Source organism: Anser anser, assembly GCF_964211835.1.
Source record: "Anser anser genome assembly, chromosome: 1".
NCBI lineage: Eukaryota > Metazoa > Chordata > Aves > Anseriformes > Anatidae > Anser > Anser anser.
In genome coordinates this window covers 115,701,428-115,726,619 of record NC_139720.1, presented here as the reverse complement: position 1 = coordinate 115,726,619, position 25,192 = coordinate 115,701,428, and the positions used below count along the sequence as shown (strand labels likewise).

The 25,192-nt window shown below is 38.0% G+C and overlaps 2 protein-coding genes across 2 annotated transcripts; one reads left to right on the top strand and one right to left on the bottom strand.

Moving 5' to 3' along the window:
- Positions 1 to 212: 212 nt before the first annotated feature.
- LCA5L (lebercilin LCA5 like) lies at positions 213 to 19,044 on the top strand (the record flags this gene model as incomplete). Its single annotated transcript, XM_083827682.1, has 8 exons — positions 213 to 339; positions 3,003 to 3,134; positions 6,023 to 6,558; positions 8,085 to 8,222; positions 9,607 to 9,700; positions 13,529 to 13,638; positions 13,914 to 14,046; positions 15,578 to 19,044. 8 exons carry the CDS (start codon positions 213 to 215, stop codon positions 16,153 to 16,155), a joined length of 1,848 nt encoding a protein of 615 aa, XP_083683808.1. The 3' UTR covers positions 16,156 to 19,044.
- On the bottom strand, positions 17,742 to 25,190 carry GET1 (guided entry of tail-anchored proteins factor 1). Its single transcript, XM_083828558.1, has 5 exons — positions 25,031 to 25,190; positions 23,430 to 23,595; positions 21,938 to 22,005; positions 20,950 to 21,064; positions 17,742 to 19,405 (listed from the first exon to the last, which is right to left on the bottom strand). Exons 1-5 carry the CDS (start codon positions 25,118 to 25,120, stop codon positions 19,332 to 19,334), a joined length of 513 nt encoding a protein of 170 aa, XP_083684684.1. The 5' UTR covers positions 25,121 to 25,190; the 3' UTR covers positions 17,742 to 19,331.
- Positions 25,191 to 25,192: the final 2 nt, after the last annotated feature.

Below are 25,192 nucleotides of genomic sequence, written 5' to 3'. Positions count from 1 at the left end.
TTTGTATGTAAGTACACTCTAGTAAATTGAATGAAAATGATGAGCGATTGGGAACATACTGTTTCCAAATTAGTTAATTTGGATAGTAATGCCCTGAAGAGTTAGCAAGAAAGGACGGTGAGGTCATTTGCTTCAAAGTGTACTGATGAACTGTTGCAAATATTGCAATATTAATAATTAATACTTAAAGTGCTAAATATTTGCACCACCACATGGTCAGAGCTGGGACAGAACTGGTAAATGCCACTCTCCTGTCCTTCGCACCCAAAACCCCTCCTGAAACAGATGGGGAGAAAACAGGATACGGCCCAAGGCCTCTGTCCCCAGAAATCTTTACAGGTAAGGATTTTAGAGCACGATTCGCAGCATGGCTGCTCTCATTTCTAGGCGATTTTCCCCCTCGGATCTCCCTTTCTCCCCCATTAGCCTCGCCCCTCCACGTAAGGCCTTGTGCTGTTTCGGGACGCACACTGGACCTCCCCAGCGGCCAATGTGGAGCATCTGCCCCTAAAAGTGGGGGCAGTACCCCCATCAGTGGGGTTCACGTATGTGCGGGGGCCGGGGAAGGGGGATTCATCTGGGGACATTGCACGGGGCGGGGGCGAGAGAAAATGGCGGAGCCGCCTGAGACTACGAGTCCCAGGGTGCCCTGCGGCCGCCGCCGGTCCCCATGGCAACGGCGGCGCCCCGTGGGCAGAAGAGGCCGGTAATGGCGGCAGGAGGGGCGTGAGGGGCCGGGCGGTGGGGTTGGACGGAGGGTGGCGGTCAGCTGGTGGCCTCTTGGCTTCTTCTTTTCTGTTTTATTTACTTCCCAATGTCTGCTTTTTGAAGTCGGATAGCGAGTTTCGACCCACGCTTCTCATCAAATCAAATTAAAGCAGTAATTTCAAGTTTAATTTAAGCTTATTTGATTTAAACACAATTTGGCCAGAAAGTGTTGACAGTGCCAAATCAATCTGAAACAGAACTACAAATCTGTGTACCAAGCTGTCCTTTGTCTAATCCTCAAAATATGAGTTCCCATCAGCCAGGGCTTCTGGCAGCGGCTCAAATTTAGCAGGACCGTGGGCACTGCCTAATCTTCCATAACGAGGAATAGTTTGTATAAGGGAATGAAGAGTAAGGAAATTGTGTTGATTTGACCTAAAATATTTTGTTCAATCCTAAATTACACTTTTTTTTTCTTTTTTTTGGGGGGGCGTGGGGGCGGAGGGGGGAGCTAGGAGATTCACCTCTTCCCCTTAAGAAATTTAAATTAATTAAAAATAAAATGCTGCCACAAAGCAAAAATGTCAACCAAGTAGTTAGAATGTACTATAAACATTACCCCCCCTTTTTTTTTTTTAAGATGAAGCCACTTGTTAAAATTTACCTGAACTAGAATATCATTTTAAGCTCTCCTCAAATTTCTTTTACGTAATTGATATTCCCTCCTAAATCCCCCCAAAATATACACCTTATTATACCAGTGGGTAGAATTCTGCATTTGTAAAACTATGGTCTGGGTGGTCTTTGTGTCATATTAAGAAAGAGACTGAAGTGTATCCCAGGAAATATTTTTTTTAACAGAACTACAGTGTTTAAATAATGTTGCCAAACTGATCTCTTCTATGCTCCAGTAGACTCAGTAAGCAAAATAAATTGAGGTATAACATATTTACAAAGAAACAGAAAATGTTAGCATTTTATATTTTATGCAAATTATGGTCTCTTTAAAAAAAAATTAATTAGGAAAAATCATTTTATTTGAAAATTGACTATTGAAAAAAGACAGTTCCAAAGGAAGCAGCAATGCTACTTAGAACATAGACAAAATAAGATCTCCACATCTTTGACAGCAACAGTGCATTACAAGTGGTATTTTCAGAGTTATGTGAGTGCCTAGATATGTCATGAAATTTCTTACAGCATTTTCAAAAGCAAACAAATGTACTAAGTGTAGTTAGAGTGTGAATAAATTGCCTTCGTTAAGCAACAGTAGAGTTTTCCATACTGGTTCTTCTGAAATTGTGCAGAGATACTTTGATTACATTGGGAAGTTTTTTTATTTGATTGATTGATTTTGTTTGAAAATAGATAAAATAACACACGAGAGTTCAAAAAGACTTTTATTTCAGTCATAAAATACTCTGTTGTAAAGCTTTATGTGCTGCTACATCCTCTGCTTACAGGGTTACTGGGCCGGTTAAGATTTTTTCCTATTTTAATGCATAACTTTATTTTGTGATCTGATTTGTGATCTAAGTATTGAAAAATATGACTAAATGATATTTTTATAATATGAATGGAAAGCTAAAAATAATATAAGAATACTATCAATATCCGGCATCTAGAGACTTAAGAAACAATTATTTTTTAATATTGTAAAGCACTTTTTAGACATTGAACATAAATACAATTGCACTTCTTTTAAATAATGCTAATCATGGAGAAAATGCGTACGTTACTGGAAACAAACTATGCTATCTGATTACATTTGAACAGTAATAAACCTTTAGAAAACCTTCTCTTAAACCTTCAGAAAACCTATGCCAGTATTACAGTAAATTCTGAGATAAAAATTATTGAATCTCATATTGCAGTTCTTTCTGTAAATAAACCTGCTGCTTCCTACAGACTACAGAATTATTTTAATGGATTAGTGTTTCTTAGCACTGCTTAATTTAGTTGCATACTGTTTAGTATTATTTAAGTGTAAACAACTCACAAACGTTATGATTCCTAATAGGTTATAGAGGTTAATTTTTAAGACTTCTACCTCAACACAGTGATGAACTTGGATGATTGTTTCCTCCCCATTTTAGTGCAAGAAGATACTAAGTCATAGGAAGTCAGTATGTGGCAGAGAAGTCAGGGACATATGGCTCCCTAAAGCACAGAAGTATCAGAAGCAGGAGCTGTAGCAGAGGTAATGATTGTATGCGACGCAGTGGAGAATACAGAAGCAAAAATCCTCACGCTAACTATTCAGAGGGCTTTGTCAATGACTTGCTCTGAAACAGCTGGAAGCAGTGATTGTTTAGAACTATCAGGAACTGAAGAAAAGAAAACACCGAAAGATGAAAAGAAGAAAACACTGAAGGATGAAAAAAAGAAAAAGAAGAAAAAAGGACAGCATAACTTCTCCCAAAATGGTAATTTGTTTTCTGTTAGTAGGCAAATTAAACTGTCTTGAGAAATATGGCTGCTCCCCCTTTTTGGCATTTTTTCAGTAATTAGAAAGGCAAGGGAAACATTCTGACAGTGAATAAAAATAATAAATCATGTTTCAAACACTGGGAAGGGGAGAAAAAGAGGTAGGGATTCCTTATCATGTTATTCCACAAAGTTCAGTGATCCAAGAGGCAGGATAATCAGCTGAGATGCAAGAACACCTCTATAGTCTATATTCCTCATTGTTAAAACAGCTTTCCTGCAAATATTCCAATTGCTCTGGTTTTGACCATTCATAAGATGACGAATCTGAAAAAGCCTTTCCTGAGGAAGGTTACTCAAAATTGACATTTCTGCACAAATGTGTTGTTTTTGACACAAAACACCATGTTTTGGCCAGCTTAATCATAGTATATTATGTAAAAATTAAATTTATGCTTTAACTGAATGACCACAGAGCACAAATATATTACCTCTATGTACATGTTAACAGTGAAGAATCTATCCTGTGTATTTTCATTTCTAGACCTATGCTTTCCTAAATCCCACCATACAAGGTCAAAGAATGACTGTCAAACCGTTGACCTTTTTCCTGTTAAGCTTTGAAACTTCATCTAGATCTACCAAAAAGGAGAGAAGAAACACTGATTATCTTTCTATTATGTAAGTTATGTGCTGGTGTCAAGTCAGACAGGCATCAAACTAGAGGACCAAAAAAATAACCAGTTTTTAAAATCTTTTTAGCAGAAATATTATTATTGGCTAACTGCTGTGTTGGATATTTTAAGTGATTATTTTTGTTTGTTCATGGTTACTTGGTATGGTCAATTTCCCAAGAAGATGCTTATAACCCACATTTTTTGTCCTGTATGACCTGTATAGATTTCACAGCATTTTCATCATTTTTTTTCAGGAAGGTATTTTCCAGTTTGATTCACATCCTGTCATTATATTCTGGAAAAATAAGATAGTACTGTAATGGTTGTTCTCATTTTACAAATATTTGCATGACCATATTTGTGGTCTTATTGTAGTCTTTCTGCAGTGGAATCATATTGCAGAGAACATGCAGGCATGATAATTGCATATTTGCTTTGTTTTTTACAACTGATGAGTTTTTTTTTCACAGCACCTGTTAATTTTACTCGCTGCAGAAGTCTTAAACATCGCTGACCTTAGGTCACTGCTATAATTTCTTCTCTGCTTACTTGAATCTCCATGGTAATCCTTCTTAATTCATTTAAAGCCCAAGTAAAAAAAATAAACCGCCCTGCCCCTATCACAGTCTCTCCTGCCATTCCAACTCCATTATCATCTGCCTACTTATTGTATCCAAATTATATAGCTGACCACTTTCAATACTTTTCTTTAGCTTCCTGCCTTAAAAATCAGGTGTCAGTGTCAGGTCCAAGGCAAGAGACATCCTAGGAAGGGGAGTGCCAGAGCTGGACAGAAGCTGCAGAGACCAGGAAGGCTGTTCTGGCTGTCCCCAGCAGGGAAGCGGAAAGATAGGAATAAGTGCTGCTGCAGGAAGAACCTTTCCCCCAAAAGAAGCCACTGTCCCACTCACCTCTGTCTTCCTAGGTAACACTCCTTCCACAGCTTTCCACTGTTCTAGCTGCGGTCACGGAAGGAGTGAGGCTGTGGCTTTCTGCTGCCAGAGGCAATGTCCTACTTTGCCTTTTCCTGCCATGCCTTTGATGTTGCTTCCCTTCTGCCACAGGGCGTTCTAGTCAGGGCCTGCTCCCCTAAATAGTTTGTGTGCAGAAACCCCTTGAATTCAACAGAAGTTCTGAAAAAAATCTGTCCTTTTCAATTGTTCATTTTTGGGGTTAGGACCTTGTGTGGTTTATACTTAAAATGTTATTTGATCTATAAATTATTATTATAAACTTCAGCAAAATACAGCTTGGAATGTCTTGAGAACTATAGTGAAACTGAGTATGTGCCTGAAAAAGAAGAACACACAGAGATTTACAGCCTTGACTATTTTCAAATTCTAATTAGATTTCAGGAAAGGAAAATGAAAATAATTCACTTAGAATGTTGGCCAGACAGAAAGGCAAATGACAGTGATACACTTAGAAAGCAAGGCAATAAAGATTTTTTTAAATTACTGTATAGAAGCAGCATACACAACTGCGTAATTGTTCTATGCTTACAAGCATGTAAGGGTTAAAAACCTAATTCAATTTGAAGCTGACTTAAAAGTTCTAGAATGCTGGTTAGAAGTCATAGCTGCAGAGAAATTTAACCACGTCGTGTTTCTGAGTTCTTGCAGACCTGCAGATTACTGTTATTTTTCTTCTATCACACCCTTATTCAAGGCACAGGTCCTGCTCTTGAAGCTTGTAGGAATCTTTCTAGATGGGATGCATTTGGTTCATCAATCCCCAAATCATGAATACATTAGTTAAGTGAATATTTACAGAGAAGGAAAAACTGTTTCTGTTGATACTGGAGTACTGTGTACTTTATAAGCATACTTCACTAAATTATTCACAGAGTTTTATTAGTGTTTGCCCCAGAAGATGACACCTACTTAGTTACCCTTATTAAAGGAAAGTGAGCATGATGCCACGCTATTAATGGCATTTCTTAAATGAAAATGGCTTCTGAGAATGAAAGGAGAGAACTTAGCTAGCTCTAGCCCAGTACAGCCACATAAATGCATACACACACAGGTATAAAATCTGTAATGGAGTTATCTATGAAATATTTGAACATTGGTGTCTTAGTATAGATTTTGGGCATTTTGTCAAATGTACCACGTGTAAGTAGCCTGTATGAGTAGTATAGGAGCTTATGTGGGCAGTAAAGAAGTACAGTGATTTTGCTGTCTCAGATGATTGCTATATATCAATGTCAGTTTACTTTGGTCTGAATGCAGGGGGAAAAAAATTGCCAGCTAAGAAGAAACCACATCAGAATCCTTCATTTTTAAGCCTGCAGAATAATATGATTTCCCAGAAAAAAAATACAGTGGCTCAGCGAATATTATCAGCAAGACTTCACAAAATTAAAGAGCTGAAGAATGAAATATTTGATTTACAACAGAAATTAAGAGCATCAAACTTAGAAAACCAGGTGTTGAAACAGCTTCAGTGGCGGCACTTGAAGGCCATAGGTGGATATGAAAATTCAGAAAGCATTTTGCCCGATCTTTTAGCAAGGCATTACAGTGAGGTGAGAGCTTTAAGGAAACATCTGAGGATGTCTCAGAAGGAAGAAAGAAGCACATCCATGAAGCTTAGAAAAGTTGAAGCAGAGCTGCTAAAAACTAAAGATGCTTTGCAGGCCTTGCATATGCTTTCAGAAGATCAGGCTCTTGGAGAAAGAGAGGAACTTTATCACAGATTATCAGCCCTTACAGAAAAAATGGATGAGAATAATAAGAGAATACAGGTAATATGTGCTTATGTTTGTATTTGTAGAAGTATAACAGGAGAGGTTTCTGTACATGAGCAGTGGAAATGTTTTGGCTGCTTCTTGTCACATTGATGATTTTGATACAGTCCTTTAACACTAAGCATTCTTTTTAATCCAGAGTATAAGGTACTAAAAATGGAAGTAGGACCCCCTTCCAATATTTTAAAATCTGTCAGTAATGAGTGACTGAATTAAATCCGGCAATAACGATTTTTAAGACTTAAGTTTTCTGTCTTGCCCCTGTTAGGTGAGAAGCATAGCATGTAGCTGGAGAGCAATCTTCAATAGAGCAGGTGATCTTCAGTAGAGCAGGCAATGCCTATTTGCCGAAGGTAGAGAACCTCAAATTATTTTTGTTTTAATCCCAAATTTGCTGCTCTGCTCCCTGCCAGCAGCATGGAGTTACCCAGCCTTGCTTGGGCAGTCTAGCTGCAATGGTGTGGACCTCGGCGAGCCCTGATTCACCCAGGTGAAACCTGGGGTTAACGTGACAGGCAGAGCACACCTGCCCGCTGCTGAGCTACCTGTACAGCCGAAGCTGCCTAACCTGGAACGTGCACTTTGCCTTTAAAGCAGTGTTTGTGGGCAGCATGGGCTTAACTACATCCCCAGTTCACTAATTAATGTTGCTCTCTGCAGTTGGCTGGACGGCAGCTGCTGCATGAGGCAACAGTCCAGAGTCGTAGATTTTAGGGTTGGTTCTACGGCTGATTTATTATGCAACTGCAGTAGAAGCCAGGTCAGAGTTTAAGAGGAGTTAATTCATTTTGTCTTCTTTATTTCATGCATCTTTAGTCTTAACGAACCTTTCACAAGAAGACACTCTTTACTACAAAACTAGAAGAGTGAAATTTCCATTGTCCTCCGGGAATTAATTTCTATTTTCTATTGGGTACATTATTCATAGAATTAAACAAAGAGCCAGGTAATCAACCATTTGAACAGCTAGGTCTGAAATACTTTTATTACATGAAAGAAAATATAAACAGCTGAATTCAGACACTGTTTTGAAAACTTTCTATTTACAGAAGTCCCAGTGAGAAGCTATAAAAAGCTTGCAGGATTGGGTTCCCACCCTACAATTTTAGTAACTATCACTTCAGTGCATGGCACTGGGTTCTGGTGATAAAGTGCTCAGTAAAGTAGCTACTCTTCATTTACACCTCCTTATGCTGCCATAGTTAATACATCTCAGTGTGAATAGAAATGTCTTAAAATGTCTCAGAAGTTATCATTTTCATTAATTCATGTACAGGCTTAATTTTTATGTTTGAATGCCAAATATCTATTTTTTTGTTTAATACAATGAGATTTTAAACCAGTTTTTGCTCATTTTTAAAGTAAATTTTGAGATGCTCCTTAATGTCATTCACTGTTTACAATAATTAGAAGCTTACTTTTCATTATATTAGTGTGCTTATTTTCTAGATCTGGTAAGAATTGGTTTTTTTAAATGGTCATGCTGAGTATATCCATATTGTAAAATATGTAATTTTTTTAAGAGCCTAGAAAAGCAGCTGAAGTTGAACAATGGCACCTTTAGTCGTCAGCTGGCAGAGGAGAGTAAAAAAGCTGTTGAAGCTGGGATAATTACAAAGAACTTGCAAATGGAAATTAGCACTCTTCACCAAAAAATTAAGGTATTCCAGATTCTAAAGAGGTTTCTGCTGCTGCAGGAAGATTCAAGTCTTTAATTTTATCTATTCTTTTTGCCTCATTTATTATTTACTAACGGAGTTTTTGTTTCCTGTTTGAGTCTACAGTCTACCAAAAAAAAAAAAAGTCAGAATACAAGGAGATTGTTGTGGGGTCTATTTGTCAAAAGTTAAAAGTAGTTCAGTAGCTAATTGGAACAGACTAATGTATCACAATTTGAACACACAACCCCCAGCAACCTGTTACCGTTTGGATAAATGTAGGCCAATATATCCATCTAATAACTTTTTATGAGCTCCTTTACAGAAATACCTTGCAATCAAAATAAGCCAAATATTGCGATCTGGAAAACTACAGTTTAACAAAAAGTCTTATGTAAATATTTCAAGAGTTTGTTTCAAATTCCATCTCGTTCTTTACACAAGTGTTTTGGGGAGAAATATGTCAAGTTCAGCACATACTGTAACAGTTGTAAACTAAACGTACAGTAGAACAAATATCCCTGGGTCGCACCTGGGCAACCAGCGAACTGCTGGGAGAGGAAGACATACAGTGCCGTACCTAGTCTGCCAAGGTGCCCTGAACAGCATGTGCTAATTCCCTGCCACAGAGTCTGTTCTACGTGTGGAAATGTGGGAGATGGGAATAACTACAGTCCCAGGAACACTAACGTAAAACTGTTCGAGAATGCAAATTATTTTAAAGTATAGTTCACACCTTAAGACTTCTCTAAATATTTCTACTTCATGTGTTTTCCACAGTTTTCTGTGCATGTTCAGTTCTCTTAATGTTATATTTAGATTCCCCAAGCCTTCTATTGTTTTACCACAAAGAACAATCATGCTTATTAACCTTATTTCTGTGCCAGAACGGAGTTTATATTCACACATTTGTAGTTTTGCGCAGCTGGCTTATTCAGACCATTCAGGGTGTCCAGACACACAATTCTCTTTCAGATCAGTCTGTATGTCCAAATTAAACGGAGGTCCTTTTGCACACTAAGAATTGATTAGTGAGAATGTTACTGAAATCTCTCTTTTTTAAGATAGATTTCAGTATGGAAGCAGGACTCTTGCAAAATAATTTTTAAAAGTGTGCCTCTGAAGCTTATGTCATGTTACAGAAGGCTCCATCTTTCGAATATTGTGTTATAAGGCTAAGATGTGCTCTTAGCCTTAAAAATGGAGAATTTTGATTTGGCTTATGAAAGAAAATGATTGATCCATGTTTAATTAAATGACAAAGTCACCAAATGATCTGGCACAAAGCAAAATTGATGTCAGTTTTCTCCCAGCATAGGAAAATTAGTTTGGTAAAAAGTAATTCTCAATGCATACTAGAAACTTAATAGTATTAATTTCTTCTTAGGAAAAGGATCGGCAACTTTATGTAAAAAATATCTATGCAAATCGGATGCCTAAAATCCCAAAGGACAGAGGTGATTCAGTACCTCATGAAAAAAGTAAGAGTATAATCGTTTTCCTTAGTTATGTGAAACTTAGTATTATTTTATAACTGGGACAGGTATGCCAAAATAAAAGCCAATATGGTACTTTTATATAGGCTAAAAATATTCTCGTACATACACTTTGGACAGAAGTGCTTGTTTTTTGCTCATTTATTCTATAAATACAAATACATGACCTGTTTTTAATACTTAACCCAATTTTCATCATGAGTAACCTTTAGGATACACACAGGTTTAGTATTCTAACAGTGACAGTGAAGTAGTGTTGCTATTTTAAGTGTCTATTTGCATCAAGAGACATTTGCCAGTTTGTTTTTAAGAGCATGAAGCTATCACTCCACATAGCTTTTGAAGACTAGTTTTTGTTCAGGCTGTTCATTTTGATTTGGCCAGAAGTGGTCATCTAGAGTTAAAATTCCTACAACATGCCTCACTAAATCAAAGCACCTCATGACCAATCAATCCTCCTGTAGCAAGTTGCTAGTGTTAGTACAGACTTTCAAAGTGCCCTTATATTACCAAAAATAATGAATTTAGTTGGGTCTTTAAAAGCTGTTCACTCATTTTTAAAATTCTTAAACCCTGTAGCTTATAAATAGCAGAGAGACTTCAATGCCCATTATTGAAGCCTCTGCGACTCTCGTTTTGTTGGGATGCAAGGAAAGGAGTTGTTTTCAGATACAAGGTTTAGAAAGTTTAAAGGCTAGTCTGATGGTTATGCTGTCAGCATATCTGAGAGAAACGAGTGTTTATCCTTAGTAGTCTTTTGGTTATTTAGTGTAAGTAAATTCAAATGGGCAACCAGAGATTATAATAACCCAGTAATTGGATACCCTCTCAATTAATTCCATCGACAAAATCGATGTTATTTAGAATAGTGTAGGAAGACGGAATAAAATAATAGAAAGTTAATTCTATCAACAGGAAGAAAAGTCTTTATTAAACAGTATTTTCTTCATATTGATACTCAGACAGGTATTGGAGAGAATTATTTACCATACGCAATCTTGTCTATCAACCATTTCCAGAGTAGGTACCTTCTGTGGGATTCAGTTGCCTAATTATGGGTATCTAGTGGCATTTGAGATGTCCCAGCACATTGCCTGGCCCTGTAGCTGTTCCAGAAGGACACGGGTGTCCCATCACTCCTGGGTAATGTTGGCCAGCCTTATGTGGATACCTTGGATACTCTAGGGCGTCTCAAATAGCACCTATGTTCGGACAAGTGAATCTGACCCCTTGACCTGAGGGAGCAGCAGCTGAAAACAATCACAAATCATACAATCCAAAACCTGCTTTGTTGCCCATATGCGCACTGTATTCTTCAGGGACAAAAATGTTGAAGCAGATAGTTTTCTTGAAACACTTATACATTTCTAATAATTGACATATGCTTTAGATGTAGTATCTAGCACTTACTAATAAATGTGTTTTATACAGGAAATAACAAATTTCAAGTACTTTCCCCACATTGAAAATAACATTTTGTCTCCTACTCCAGACTGTAAACATCGTGTCACTATTCTGTGGGAGAGCTTTCTGCACAGCCACCCTAATACCCTTTACTTTTGGATAATGATTTGAACATGGAGTTTCCTGCGTTAAGCACCTCTTTAAAATACTAGATATTCCTGCTTCTATATTAAAGGAGAAGTTGGAACTTTCTTCGCATGGGTACACAAGAGCACTTAAATTTTACTTGGTAGCAAACAAATTCTGGAAATATTGCACATGCCCCCAGAATTCTTAGAAATATGATATCAGTATGAAGTCTTACTGTAGTCAGATGCTTATTTCTTTCCTAATATATTGTTTTTGCAAATCCATTACTGTGCATTAGTGATAAGTGAACTACAGGGATAAAGTTGGTAATTCAAGTTTTAAGATTTAGAAAGAAATTCCTACTTCTCATTCCAAGTCAGACAAGTTTATTTTGTGAAGCACTGAATTCCAACATCAGTTGCATCACATCACCCTCTGTGGTGGTGTTTTTTTTTTTTAACTTTACTCATATGTGGACGTTTACAATATTGTTATTTAAATTACACTATTAAATCATTGATTACTACTTAAGTTAGCTTAGCTGAACAGAGACCTGATATTTTGCAATGTGAATAGGTTCTCAGCAAAGTTGTCTGGTGTTACGTTATTTTTGCCCAGTAAGTGCTTCATTCTTTGCCAGTTAATGGAAACAGATGATTTAGAAACCCAGAACTGGAATTACTGAGAATTGTTTTTCCTTTTCACTGTTGGCCTGAATTTTCCTCTTGCAGATGTGGAAAGAGCTACCTCTTAAAGTTGTTATTTTCCTTTCTGCGTTTGTAAAAATTTTTACTTAGCAGGAAAGAAAAAAAACTGTGGGGCTGCAGTTTTTAATACTCCATATGAAGAACTGAAGGTAGGCTTAGGGTATCAGAAAGCTCTATATACATAAATAAAATTGTTCTTTTGAGCAAATTAGTTAACGTTGTTTGCTGTCCGTGAGAACAAACGTTGATCAGTTGCTGGAAGGTTACACCAGCTCATCTAGAGGTACAGCTCCCCCTAGTTCTGGATCTGAGGAATGTTCTGTTGATTCCTGTTGAAAAGGCTTCTGAAGAAACTTACTGGTTCAAAAAAGAAAACAGTTCCCCTCCACATCATCAGTGCCATTATTTCAGAAGTTATTCTCAAATTAGTTATCAACATCCTTATTACCACCAAACTACAAACATGTGAAGATCATCATTTTGTGGATACTCTTCTTCTGATTTCAGATATCAAAACTGGGAGTAAGGTTGAATGTTGATGTAGGTAAGATCACAGTCTTGCTCCTGTGCTAGCAACTTTCTTAGCTATTGTACTCATGTCAAATTATTCTAAAAATACAATCAAAGAACAATATACTGGCCTTGCCCTTGTCATCCTGTCCTATCTCCATTCAGGTATTTCTTTGAACGGAGCATTCAATCACTCCCTTGGAATCCCTTTTCAAATAGCAGTGATATTTCAGGTAGTGTGAAGTATTGCCCCCAAAGTTTGGTTCTACAAAGCCTTATAGAAATGCTTAACTTTGAGCAAGGTGAGTAACCAAGTCGGAAGGCATGAAAGCAAGCGTGCTTGTTATACTCTGTAAGATCTGAATGTAGGAGCCTGAAAGTTGAGGCCCTTTCCCAGACCTGTTAAATCTACATTAGGATGTTACCACACAAATTAAGCCAATATGGTCTTTAGGCTATAGACACATTTGTCTTGACTTCACGTGTCCTATCTGATCATGATGTCTTTGTAGATCTAAAATGTAAGTATATTTACAGTGCACTGATGTACTGATGAAAATGCTCGGATTTCTAGGTAGCTGAATTCAAAATCTCTAATAAAAATTCCAAGAAAACTTAGATAATGAAACTTTACTACATCCTTGGAAAGGAAAGCCACAACATTTGTGCCTCAAACTCAGCTAAGAGTGCACTAGCTATGTTAGTTATTTCCTTGTTTTCATTGTTTGCACTCTTGCATAGCAATAAATATAAGGATATATATTCAAAACGTGGGATATATTGTGGGATTTTAATTTACTGACGTACAGTTAAACTGCAAACTTCTCATTAACATCAGGTGTTAACTAATAAAACCTAACTCTTACTATATGTGGGTTCCAATTTCAGCCAGATTCGTAAGAAAGAATTCCCTTATTAAAGGGCATTTAAGACATGCAGCAAAACGATGCTTAAATCCTAGATCACATACCAATATTATTAGTCATCAAACATATATTTTATTTTTACCAATGATGTAATTCCAGAAACTGCTGTATTTCTAATGATTGTCTTTTTTCAATAGGTCTCAGCAGAAACACATCAGTGCAAGTAGATAAACAGAGTTTTAGATCACTGCTGCTGCCACAGCACCAAACCCAGGAAACAGAAAAAAGTCCAATTCTGCTATCGGAGGTATGAAAGATCTGGATCCAATCCCTTACTTAAACTCTCAACTAAATTGTATGTTCTTCCTCAGTTTTGGTAACAGATCTATCAGTCATCTTATCTTTTCATGATGTGCATTTTGTATGAATATAATTATTACAGAAAATACCTAGGACAAAAGTTGTGATACAAGGAACTTAACAGAAAATATCAGTCTTTTTATAAGTATTGCACTGATTGTGTTCTTTAAAAAGTCACTAAAGTTATTTCCCCAGTATTTTACCTTTAATTGTCAATTGTAGGTGAAAAAGCCTTCAGAAGATAAGAACCAAAAAGCCAAAGCAAATGAAGCTTACACAGATGCCCAACAGAAAACCAAGAAGCAATCAGCCAAGAAAACACCAAAGCCAGAACCATTCAATGGAATGCATAGAGGTACGTTTTAACATTTTCCTCAGAAATGCCTTTGATCTTTTCAGAAGTTGAATGACCTGCTGATGTTGTTAAGTTACACGGGTCTGAGAGCCGTTAGCTGGCACCTGAGTGTCAGTAACTAGCTCTACAAAGCAGTATTTTGAGTTGCTGACACCCAGCTGCTGGTCGTGCTACACTGACAGCAGATGAGCTCCACAGTGTAAGGCATCATTATACTGCTGTACTTCTAAAAGCAGTTCCTGATGGTGTTGGTAAAAATTCAGTGCTTCATCTGTAAAAATATACTTTAGTTAATGGTTGCCTGTTAATTCCCCAATAATCAAATACTGATCTCAAATTGTTGGTTGTGAATCTTCATCATAGTGAATGTCAACAGATAATTCTGTCTCAGGATCAATTGCTAAGAAAGGAAAAGAAAAGTTCTTCAAGGGCTGGGAGTATCTCCTCATTGCAATGATCACAGTAAATGGATTTTTATACATATTTTTATAGTGAGGGTTTTATATACAACCGAGATCTGAGTGCCGTCATGCTAAATTCTTCGCAAATGGTAGACATTATATGACCAGAAGGCCACACATTTACAGAGGACTAACAGATTGGTGAGGTCACTTACTAGATCAGTCAGTAACAGAGCTAGTAACCTGGAAAGCTTTAACTCCTGTACATTGTATTCCGTCTTCTCAGCTTGAAGCCTTTCCAGAGCCCACCCGTGAACCCAGACAGCCGAAGTCACCCTATGTATTTCAAATCCCCTGTTAAAACTGACAGAAAACTCAGGTCTTTTGATTCTGCCTGCAAAACTCTCTCCTAACTCCCATTTGCCAGTCTCTCCTCTGGATTTCTCCCACTGCCAGTATTTGATTGACTTATTGAAGTCTTATTTAGTTATTTTCAGTATTGCAACTACCTACTTCTCTTTTAAACTTGGACTGTCTCATTCTGGAGGTACTCTGAGTCTCTCCAAAGCACTGAGCTATTACAAATTGTCCCCTATAGCAGAGAAATGCATTTTATAGGCATTCAGTAGACACATACCTTTTCCATTAAAAAGTGGATCCAACTCAGTTATATGTTAGAGAACTGCAGTATATTCTGCTCTCTGCAAGAAGCATGTTGTCGACTAAGGGAAAGAAAACCATACCTATATATAAGTTCCATTTTATAGTAATAAAATGACAAGTAGAGTTTAGATCTCATATAGTTTCCGTGACACTTTGTACACAACTATATTGCTACTATATTTAGCCTTTAAGAAACTGCAACATATTCAATACGGATTATATTTGCATGCTAATTCATTTAAGTGTCATGGAAAAGGTCAATGAAAATGATCTTGCTTAAATCTTGCTCCATCCTGTTATATGTATTAGGAAATAGCACTGTCAGAACCCTCAAGGCTGAAGAGCCATCAATAACAACTTAAGAAATGAAATAACAAAGTAAAATGTGCTCTCATTAATGCTTCATGACAGTTTATGATCCTAGCCAATTTAAGAACATTTCTAAAAACCACAATATTCCATTTCAGAATATTTAGAGGAAGACAAACCACTGACAGAGGAACACACTTGTCTGGAATTTATGAAACAAGAAGAAAGAAAGAGAGACTTCCTTAAAGAGGAACTGAAAAAGATGATAAAAACTGAACGAACTCCTCTAACTGACAGTGTAAAAGAGAACAGTCAAGAGCAAGATGCAGTGGAAGAATATGAAAAAGAAAAAAAGCTAGATGAACAACTAAGTAACAGTGGGAAGGCAGGGAGTAAATTTGTAACTCCAGGTCCAAAAAACAAATCACCCACTAGGCTGAAAAAACAATACATGTTCTCAGAAGCTGCTGAAAATTTGCACCATGGGATTCCTGCATCAGGTACAAAACCCAGGAAGTGCAGTCACTGCAACCACAGACACGCATGTCAGGACTGCAGTGAAGGAGTTGAATCCAAAGTGAAAAATTCGTTTGCGCTGTATGAACCATCTTTTGGTAAAGCCATAAAAACAAGGCAGAGGGACAGTTCAGCTGAAGCAGAAGGCTGTGCTTACAAGACATTCACTGAGAGGAAAAAGAGTCTTATGGAAGAGCTCTTTGGGCCAAGCTGTGTTTGAAAAGACAACCATTCAAGTTCAAGCATGAGAGGAGTGGAGAGAAAGCAGTGAAGGGATGCATGACTACACAAGCCAAATTTTAAACCACCACCACTACTTTACAATGTAGTGTCTAACACCAATGAAATCATGAATAACGTCCTAAGAATACACAAATAATTATTTTGATATTCAGTAAGTATATCAACTTATCTTTCCTTTTAAAATATACAGCACTTTAAATCTTTTAAACCTAATGAAACAATGTTTCTAACATCATAAAACACATATTAAATCTTATAACTTTTTAGAATTTCTTTCCATGATTCTTCCAAAATGACAGGCAAATCAGTTGTCACAGCAGAACATTATTCTGTTTTTTGTGCATGTGTATGCACCTTCGCAACTAGGAGTGCCTTACCAAATATGACATGTTTACCTGTTATCAAGAGGTGTCCAAGTAGGTCCTTTTTGGGAAATTTCATTTTTTTGTGTGTGTTTTCTCTGCAGTTTGAAGTTGACTATTTGTTAGCTAGCTGCAGCAAGCAGTCTGCTTTCAGAAGGTTCTTTATTGGATTAGTACCAACAGCGCACTAAAAGAAAATATTTTTTTATTTTCTTCACTCCTGAACTAGCTTCCAGAATTCACACATAATAATTTGCTATTACATTGTTTTCACTAGCATTATGAAGCTCTAAAGCTTCGTTCTTTTCCGCTGTTCGAACTTATCAAAGCAGTTTGCCTGGTAACTTCCACAGCTGACATCCAAAGATGAATGTGCAAGAGTAAAGTATTGTTTTGGAGAAGTCAGGCATATCCAATTCTCAAAAAGCCTTTAAAAATCTTGTGTTCAAGGTTATGTAAGTGAGGGTAGGAGGATTATGTCTTGTTCCTCATAGTAATTCATGAGACGTTTGCTAAAATGTAAGCTAGGAAAAAAATGTGTATTTCTTTTTACTGAATTTTACATAAAGGAAAAAAAATACACCACGAAAGCTTTTAAAGGCTATTAAGATATTTTGATCCAAACCTACTTGAAGCATACTTTTCTTCAATTTTGAAGTTTTTCAAGTAGTACTTGAGCTATGCAGTGGACAGATTTAAAAAATGATTTAAAAGAGAAACACTCTTCTGACTGCATTACGTACTATTAATACTTCCATAATGCCTTTCTTGCTGCCACCAAAGTCAAGAGTAAACAAGCACAGCAACAATCCTGTTTGTATTGTCTAAATCACAAAAAGCCTCTCTGCCTTTACTCAAATGTTTGACTAGAGCTGCCACCAAACTGCGTATTTGATTACCTCATGCTAAGTGTGGATACGGAGCAAACACCATTCAGAAGATTTGAAAGGATACTGCTTTTCTTGACTTCACTGTGTTAAACTCTCTAACAAGCTAAGTGGAAATATCATTACTCACATCTTTAGAGTCAGAAATACCTCAATGTCACAGTTAGAAAAATCTGTTCTGAATACTTTAAAAAAAAAAATCTGTGGATTCCAACAGTACCTCCTTAGGCAAAAATATAGGTGGGTTGTATTTGTGTTTTGCTTTGTTTAGGAAAACTGTAACATTAAAAAAGCATTGATTAGAAAACCTGAGATGGACTGAACAGCTTTATTTCATGAATAAAAACACCATTATACATAACAGACTGAATCCTGACATTTTGTTTTTGTTGATATTTAATGCATCCAGTTTTCTGTTGGCTAAATGTAATCCTTAATCTAAAAAAAAAATCTAATTAACATTTAAGAAAAAAAAATTCATGTACATATACACAGACACAGAAAATGTATCATGACCTTCTGAATTAATTTCTAAATACAATGCTAATTATGGAGGGGCCCTAATGCCTTCCTGCAGGAAGGCAAAGGACCTGGAATAACACAACGCTGTACAGAGTGGGAAGCTGAACCAGAATCCCAAAGCCCCGCAGAAGAGGGAAGGGTGCCCATCGAGAGTTTTGTTCAGGCTCGCATCAGAAAAGGGAGGCGCAGAAGAGCTTTATAAAACCACTGCTTTGTCTTGCGGAACACCAAGGGCAGAGTTGTGGGCAGCACTGCAGCACAGGAGGTAGCACAGCTTCGTCCCTGTTCTACAGACGTGGTACCAGGAAGAATTTTGTTCTCCTTTATATTCAAAATGATGTGGCTGTTTACCTATATACAGCAAGAAGCATTTACTACAAAACAGAAAATTCTTTTCCCTCCTCCTTCTGCTCGCTACCATTCTGTTACTACTTCAGGTAGTTAAATCACTCATTTGCCTCTTTACATTTACATAGCTGTTTTGGACTGTCCCAGACTGTCATTAATATGTGCCGAAACCCTGGGAATGTAGTTCCTAGGAATGCAGGAACAGCGCTGTCTTTTACTTTCTTAATGTGGAGCTTGAGAAGATTGGCCAGACCTTTCTTCCCAAAACATGGAAGGAAGCACTATCACTGATATTCACTCCGCTTGGGAAGCAGAAGAAATGTCAAGGAACAAAAGGTCAGTTATCAATAAAAGTAGGAAGCAATTCAAGTGTTCAATGAATATTAAAATTCTGTGAGGGAAAAGTAGCCAGCTGTTCTGTATTTGGCAACTGAGAAAGTCACTTAAGAGATAAAAGGTTGATTCTGCATATATATCAGTAATATTTTCTAAGACAGTCTGAGAATACCCCAATTCTAGACTTAAAAAAAAAAAAAAAGAAACCAACAACAAGGAGGAAATAAATTCTGTTTTGCTCTCAGCCAACCAAATCACCTACTTCTACCTAGAGCCACATCACCAAGTATAAACGCACCTTTGGGTGAAACTGCCATATTATACAGCACAGAACAAACAAAGCTCCAAAAATAATTCCTAGTGCCAGTGCATTTCCACCTTAACAGTTATAAAAATCAAACACTTCTAGACCTTGGTGAATATGCCATGGCAAGTCTGATTCATGGCAGAACCATAAATGTTCATACTTGTCAAAATGAGGTTTTATAAATAGCAATGCCATTCTTTGAACATTGCTGATTACAAAACTGAAAAACAAACTAAGGAAAGATAAATCAAAAGGAATACTGACTGATACCTGACTGAAGTTAACAAAAGATATCTCAGAGCTGGTCTGTCATGAAAGACAAACTTTTTTTTTTTTTTAAACAGCAATAATGAAAACGTATCTTAGGACTCCATGAATTACTGGGATTTCTTCAGCTGAAAGGATGAAGCATGATAGCGACAACTTTATTACAAACCACAAGCCAACAGGTAATTCCAACACCACCTGAAAGAGATACAAAACACGACTGAAGTTATTGCATCAATAACCCTGAAGCATGCCAGCTTCTGAAAACCACCCTGTAGTGTCAAAAATGAAACACAGAGTTATCAGGTCAACAGGAACAGAACATCTTTCTGTCTAGGTACACGGGACAGCAGTTAACCCCACGGTGGTTCTGAGAGAGCCTGAAGACTGTCGGGGCGGAAGAGCACCAAATAACACGAATGTGAGCCAAAGTGTGGTATATACAACCTACAACTTCTAAAAACATTCACTATGTACCTAAGAAAAAATGTATAAGTCACTGAAATCAAAGGCATGGCAAATAACAGAACGCTTTGGAACCTAAATTCAGAAACTTTAGAGAAGTTAAAAAGTAAATTTTCTCAGAAACTTACATCAGTATTTTTAAAGAGTCTTAAGTCCATACTTCTGTCCTTTGCCCTTGCTCCCCCCAGAGCTACATAAAACCCCTACTGAGACTTTCACTGCTGCCCCAGACCCCTCTCACTTCTGTTGTACAGAGTGCTGTCATTCAAACGAGCAGTGTAGAAATTGTTATCGGTGTGACGGCACAGAGGGTGCACCCTAACCGTAACACGCAGTGTATCTGTGTCACAGATTACACGGAGTCATACTGTGATTATCAGCCGGGAGAAAAAAGGAGATTTGAAGGCAGCATCAAGGTTGACACCCTTGTCTACCTAAATAAGTATTTTCCAAGGACTGTTCCTCTACCCTGCACAGAAGCAGACTCATCTTGTGCAGTATCCAGCATGCTGGATACAAACGACTCCTTAGACAGCTATTAAAGATGGTACAACAACGATGTAATATGGAATTCATTCTAAGGCAGCTGGATCTTAAAAGCCTAATTCGATGATTCATGAGCAGCATTTTAGCTTCATGGTAGATTTCCCTACTACACTGTCCTGTCATTCTGCCTATTTATCCTGTTGGCATACAGCCAGCATACGTTTCACTCAGAAACCAGCATCTACAATTCATAATATTCTTCTGATCATTAACCCATCAAACTGACCAAAAGAGAATGATTTAATTAAGTAAAAATGCAATAAAAACGCAATGAGAAAAAGGGTTGGAACAGAGGAGACAAAGTGCCAACCAGAGAGCAAACCTCAATCATTCTAGGGTCCCACCGCTATGAAACCTCTGGAGTTTATAAGAAACGCATGTAAGTGATCCAGACCTATGAAGTATTTGCCCATTTCTAAACCCAATTTTGCTAATTCAGTGGATTCCTGACATAACATATTTCTGAAGTCTTCTCAAGGGTGTATTCCATATTAAGATAAAGCTGCTCTGTTCGAGAAGAGATGAAAAAGACCGATATCCCATTTCATTGTGAGTTAAACAAGAGCCGAACACATGGCAAAGAATGTCTCAAGCTTGCCACATTGCTATTATGAAATGTACAGAAGCAGTGTTTTAAGTCCATGGGTGCTCCTTATCATTACATTCTTGGCATCCATACGGGCTTGGGAAATATGTTTTCCACTGTAAAATACCCCATAAAATGTCCTTACCTGCCACCCCAGTAGGAAAGGCTACCAAGCGCTCCAGTGGAGCGAGCCATTTGCTTGGAAGCACTGTAACTGGCTCAGAGTAGTATTTCCAAATGAGAGAGATCATCAGGGCAGCCTAGAGTGGAGATTCGTATTAGCTTGGGTAACAATCAAAGCAATCAAAACATCAAAGTAGATTTCCACCGCTATTTTGAATCAGTAAATCTCCAATTCTAATGAAAGAATATAGCTTCTCTGATATTTTATATCGTCCTCAAGCAAATTCAAAACATTTTGAACTGGGTATAACCTTAACTTTACACACAATACTAAGAGGTAGCAGTACAACACTGAAAACTACTGCTTTCTTGTGAGACCTTGGGTCAAATCTAGCATAGATAAAAATAGTAATACAAATTGTTATATTCTGATGACTGTTTTTAGCCCTAATCCTTGTCTGCTAGGAATCCAACTGGCTTTCACGTTACCCAAAATACATTTTCAGGTTAAGCACTCTTCTCCTTATTAGACAATTCTTTGGCATCAAGTCTGAACTACAAAGATAATCTGATGAGGCGCTGTGGCAGCTGTAAAAGGAGATTTGCGTCCACAGCTGAAGCACATTTTATGTTTTCAAAACCATAAGCAAAATATACATATACACGTATCAGAACTTTCCTGTGTCTAACACTACATATAAATGAAACAAACAAAACAACAGTGATAAAAGAGCTATGACAAACTCCTATTTTGTCATCACAAAACTGGAAAAACAGAGCTTCAAGAAAACCCCAAACTTTTTTCATCCACAACTACCAGAGCATACCAGCAGCATCTCTCCTTTCTACATCCAAGAAACTGTTTCTGTTTGGTATGAATTGTGTCATTGGGATGCCAAAGACCTGAACTACTGACACAGAACCATACAGCCAGTAAATGCAGAAGAGATTTGTAACACTACCAAGGATTTAGTTAAGTAGCTTGTATTCATAATAAAATATTTACTTACTTGTAAGATGTAGAATACAATATTTATAACCCACTTTATTTTGGCTAATTGGGCAGTTCGTGCTTTCACTGTTGAAATAAAAAATATTACTCTGCATTATGTATAATAGTAAATTATACTTACATAAAACTAGTAAATTATTAATATTACAGTATTCAAATCAGGACATTACTGTTAAACATCACATACCTGTTTAAACATCCCATCACGTTACTGTTAAACATCACATACCTGTTTAAAAATCTCTTTTGAAATGACTCATAGATACAGTGAAAGTAAGGAAGTGCTAGGTCCATATCACACACGAGTTTTTTATTAATGATACCATGAAAAGTTGCAAAACACTGAACTCCTAGACAGAGAAATGTCACATATAATAAAGAATGCTGCTCCCAAATGAGAGTAGTCACTGTGTTGTCTAATTTAAGACCCTTCTTTAGATGGAGCATAATATAAGTTTTCCCCTTTCACAAAACGGGAGAATGGTGGTTTTAGCAGATGCACTTGTTGCCTTATTTCATTCAGGAACACAGTTAAAGACTATTCACAAGAAGACTATTCCTGCACTGAATGAGTCTTGGCCAGATTCAATATCCAAAATTCTCATGCCTGCTTGTCTTCTGTGGCAGAACCCCAGACCAGCATAGAGAAGCCCAGTGAAGACAGCACGTCTTCAAACATAACGGTGCCCTGAAGTTTTCTTGAACAATGTTGTTGGCTGCTAAGTATACTCCTCAAATCTAGTTTAATTGAAATTACTGGTAAAGAATAATGCTACTGAGAACAATCCAAAACTGCCAGTTGTAAAGACCGTCCTTTCCCTCAGCAAGAAGCATATAAACATCCCGGCATTCTCCACTGAAGAGGCAGACAAAGCAAGCATTCTCCTATCTTATTAAGTTCAGTTAGTGAGTTTGGACAAAGCCAAGAACAAAAGCCCTGGTGCAAAAGGTTTACGTGTACTTTCTGCCATCACATAATGGATCATCCCAGTGGAGACACACCAGTACAGCTTTATCATAAAAGCCACTGCATTTGGTCAAACGGGATTGCAAAATGACAGCTAAGATCTCGTCTGGTTACCTTACAGATCAACACTTTCTCTCCAGAATTTTGTAGCACAGCAACCAAACAGCCCCAACCAAGCAATTCATCCTTTTGCAATGAAGATATGCAGCCTTACTACACTACTTTTGTTAATGGCAAAGGACTTTGCCAAAGTGTTCAAAACATGATTCAGAAATAAGCATTACTGAGAAAGATGAAAAAAATCCTTGTAAGAAAAAATTTGTATTTAAATTACTCCCTTACCAATGTATACAGAGCCATGCACTACTTAAGGTTAAAAAAAAAAAGGGGGGGGGGAACACTGGAGATGGATAAGGGGAGGTGGAGAGTTGAAAGAGAAATATACTTAAAAATGAAAACATGCTTGTAAATTATTTTTTTTTTTTTTCAGGAAGTAGAAAAGGGAGTAAACATTGCACTCTACCATGAGTTTTAAGCTTGTCAGTCATCTTGTTGATCTTTCTTTCCAGACGGGCATATCTAGCAAACTCATCCATCATACTAATGGTTGAGAGTTCTTGCTTCATGTTCTGGATTTCAGCTCTCATTTGGGATTCCTGCTCTGCATCCTTTTGTAACAACCTGGATATCTAAAAAGTAAAGAAATAATACCACTTATTTATCCAGAATTCTGCTGATTTCAATATGTATAAAGCATTATCTCCCTTTTACATACTCAAAAGCCCCCATAAAACAAGACCCTTTTACCAATACATATGAAAACCTTCACAAGTGTAACATGTTCTAAGAGTCAAAAAATCATACTCTCTCAGCTAAGAAACAAACCAAAAAGGGTCAAAGGAAACTGTTCCCATAAAACAGCGATTTTCAACTTTTGTAACTGTGGTTAACTGCCTTTTCTGTCTCTGTTTCTACCTTCATCTCCCCACTCTCAGTGATGCTGCCTTCTGAAACCTTTTGAACTGCGCAGGACCCTGTCCCTGCATCCTGAGCCAACGTGCTGTCTTCCCTCCTTGCAATTCTCATCTTGCACTTCTTGGATCACAGACTTGCAGAAGGAGGACCAGGGAAGCAGTCCTTTTCATCTCCCCAGCTCCATCGATACCCCTTACACTCATTGTTCCCATTTCCAGATTCAGGAGCTGCAGCAAGAGTCTTAACTGATTAACGTGGCCAAATTTTATTCACAGGAGCCCAGTTCAGACCTCACCAATAACATAAGGCTCAGAACCCGGGAATCACTCCTCTCGATTACAGATTACAGCCTGGGCTCTTGGAAGCACAAGGACTGAACCGGAGCTGTGATCCTTCTAGTGCAGCACCTCACTGCTGTCTCAAAAGCGGAAACATGAATGTGCACTTGCTATATCTACATGTTAGCCATGCGTGTAAATGCAATCTTCTCATAACATTTTTCTACCTTTTTTTTCTTAAATTAATTTCCAGTAGTAGAAGTGTAGAAATGCAATTATGCATCATGTTATCAAGCATCTCCTCTTTCTTTTTTTTAAAGAAAAGAAACTTCTCCACTTTAATTTCATGAGGTTGGTTCATGACCTCTTTTATCTTGGGAAGAAAAACACAAGGGACATAACATCTCTTCCCCTCCGGTTACTTAGGAAATGCTCCCAGCTTTCTCAACACAGTTACCCATTTTTCCTAAAAGTTGTGTTATCAGTAGTGCAGTCAACGAGAGCATTACTTTGTCACCAACCGCTGGAGAAAGTCGAGGTTTTTACTACTGATGGATGGTAACACCAAGTTGATTCCCAAAAGGACACCAGTAATTTATGCTTTAAAGGACTTTTATCCATAATCCGACAGCATGCAATGATCCACCTAACACCGATTTATTGACGTGAGCGAGCAGAAGGGCACTTGTTTGTCACACGCAGCTTTATTCGGCACCCACACCTCACAGGAACACCCCAGGACTCCTCACCCTCCCCCCTCTCCCAGGCCGCCCCCTCCCCAGCCCCCCCTCAGTAACGAAATGGCGGCCGGCGGCTGTGGGCCGGCGGGGCGGGGCGGGGCGGGGCGGGGCGGGGCGGTGACGTCACTCACGGCGGAGGAGCAGGAGGGCAGCAGGACCTTGAGCGCGCTGCAGCCCAGCACGGCGCTCAGCACCAGCAGCCACGCGCCGCTCTCCGCCATGCCGCGCGCACACCCCCGCCTCCCTCCGCCAAAACCCCAACGGCGCCTGCGCGAGGGGGCGAACGGCTTGTC

Coding starts and splice junctions, on each gene's coding strand:
- GET1 (XM_083828558.1), bottom strand. CDS start 25,120: ATGGCGGAGAGCGGCGCGTGGCTGCTGGTGCTGAGCGCCGTGCTGGGC. Junction 22,006..23,429: donor TGACAAGCTTAAAACTCATG/GTAGAGTGCAAT, acceptor TTATTTCAACAG/TGAAAGCACGAACTGCCCAA. Junction 21,065..21,937: donor TTGTATTCTACATCTTACAA/GTAAGTAAATAT, acceptor TCTCCACTCTAG/GCTGCCCTGATGATCTCTCT.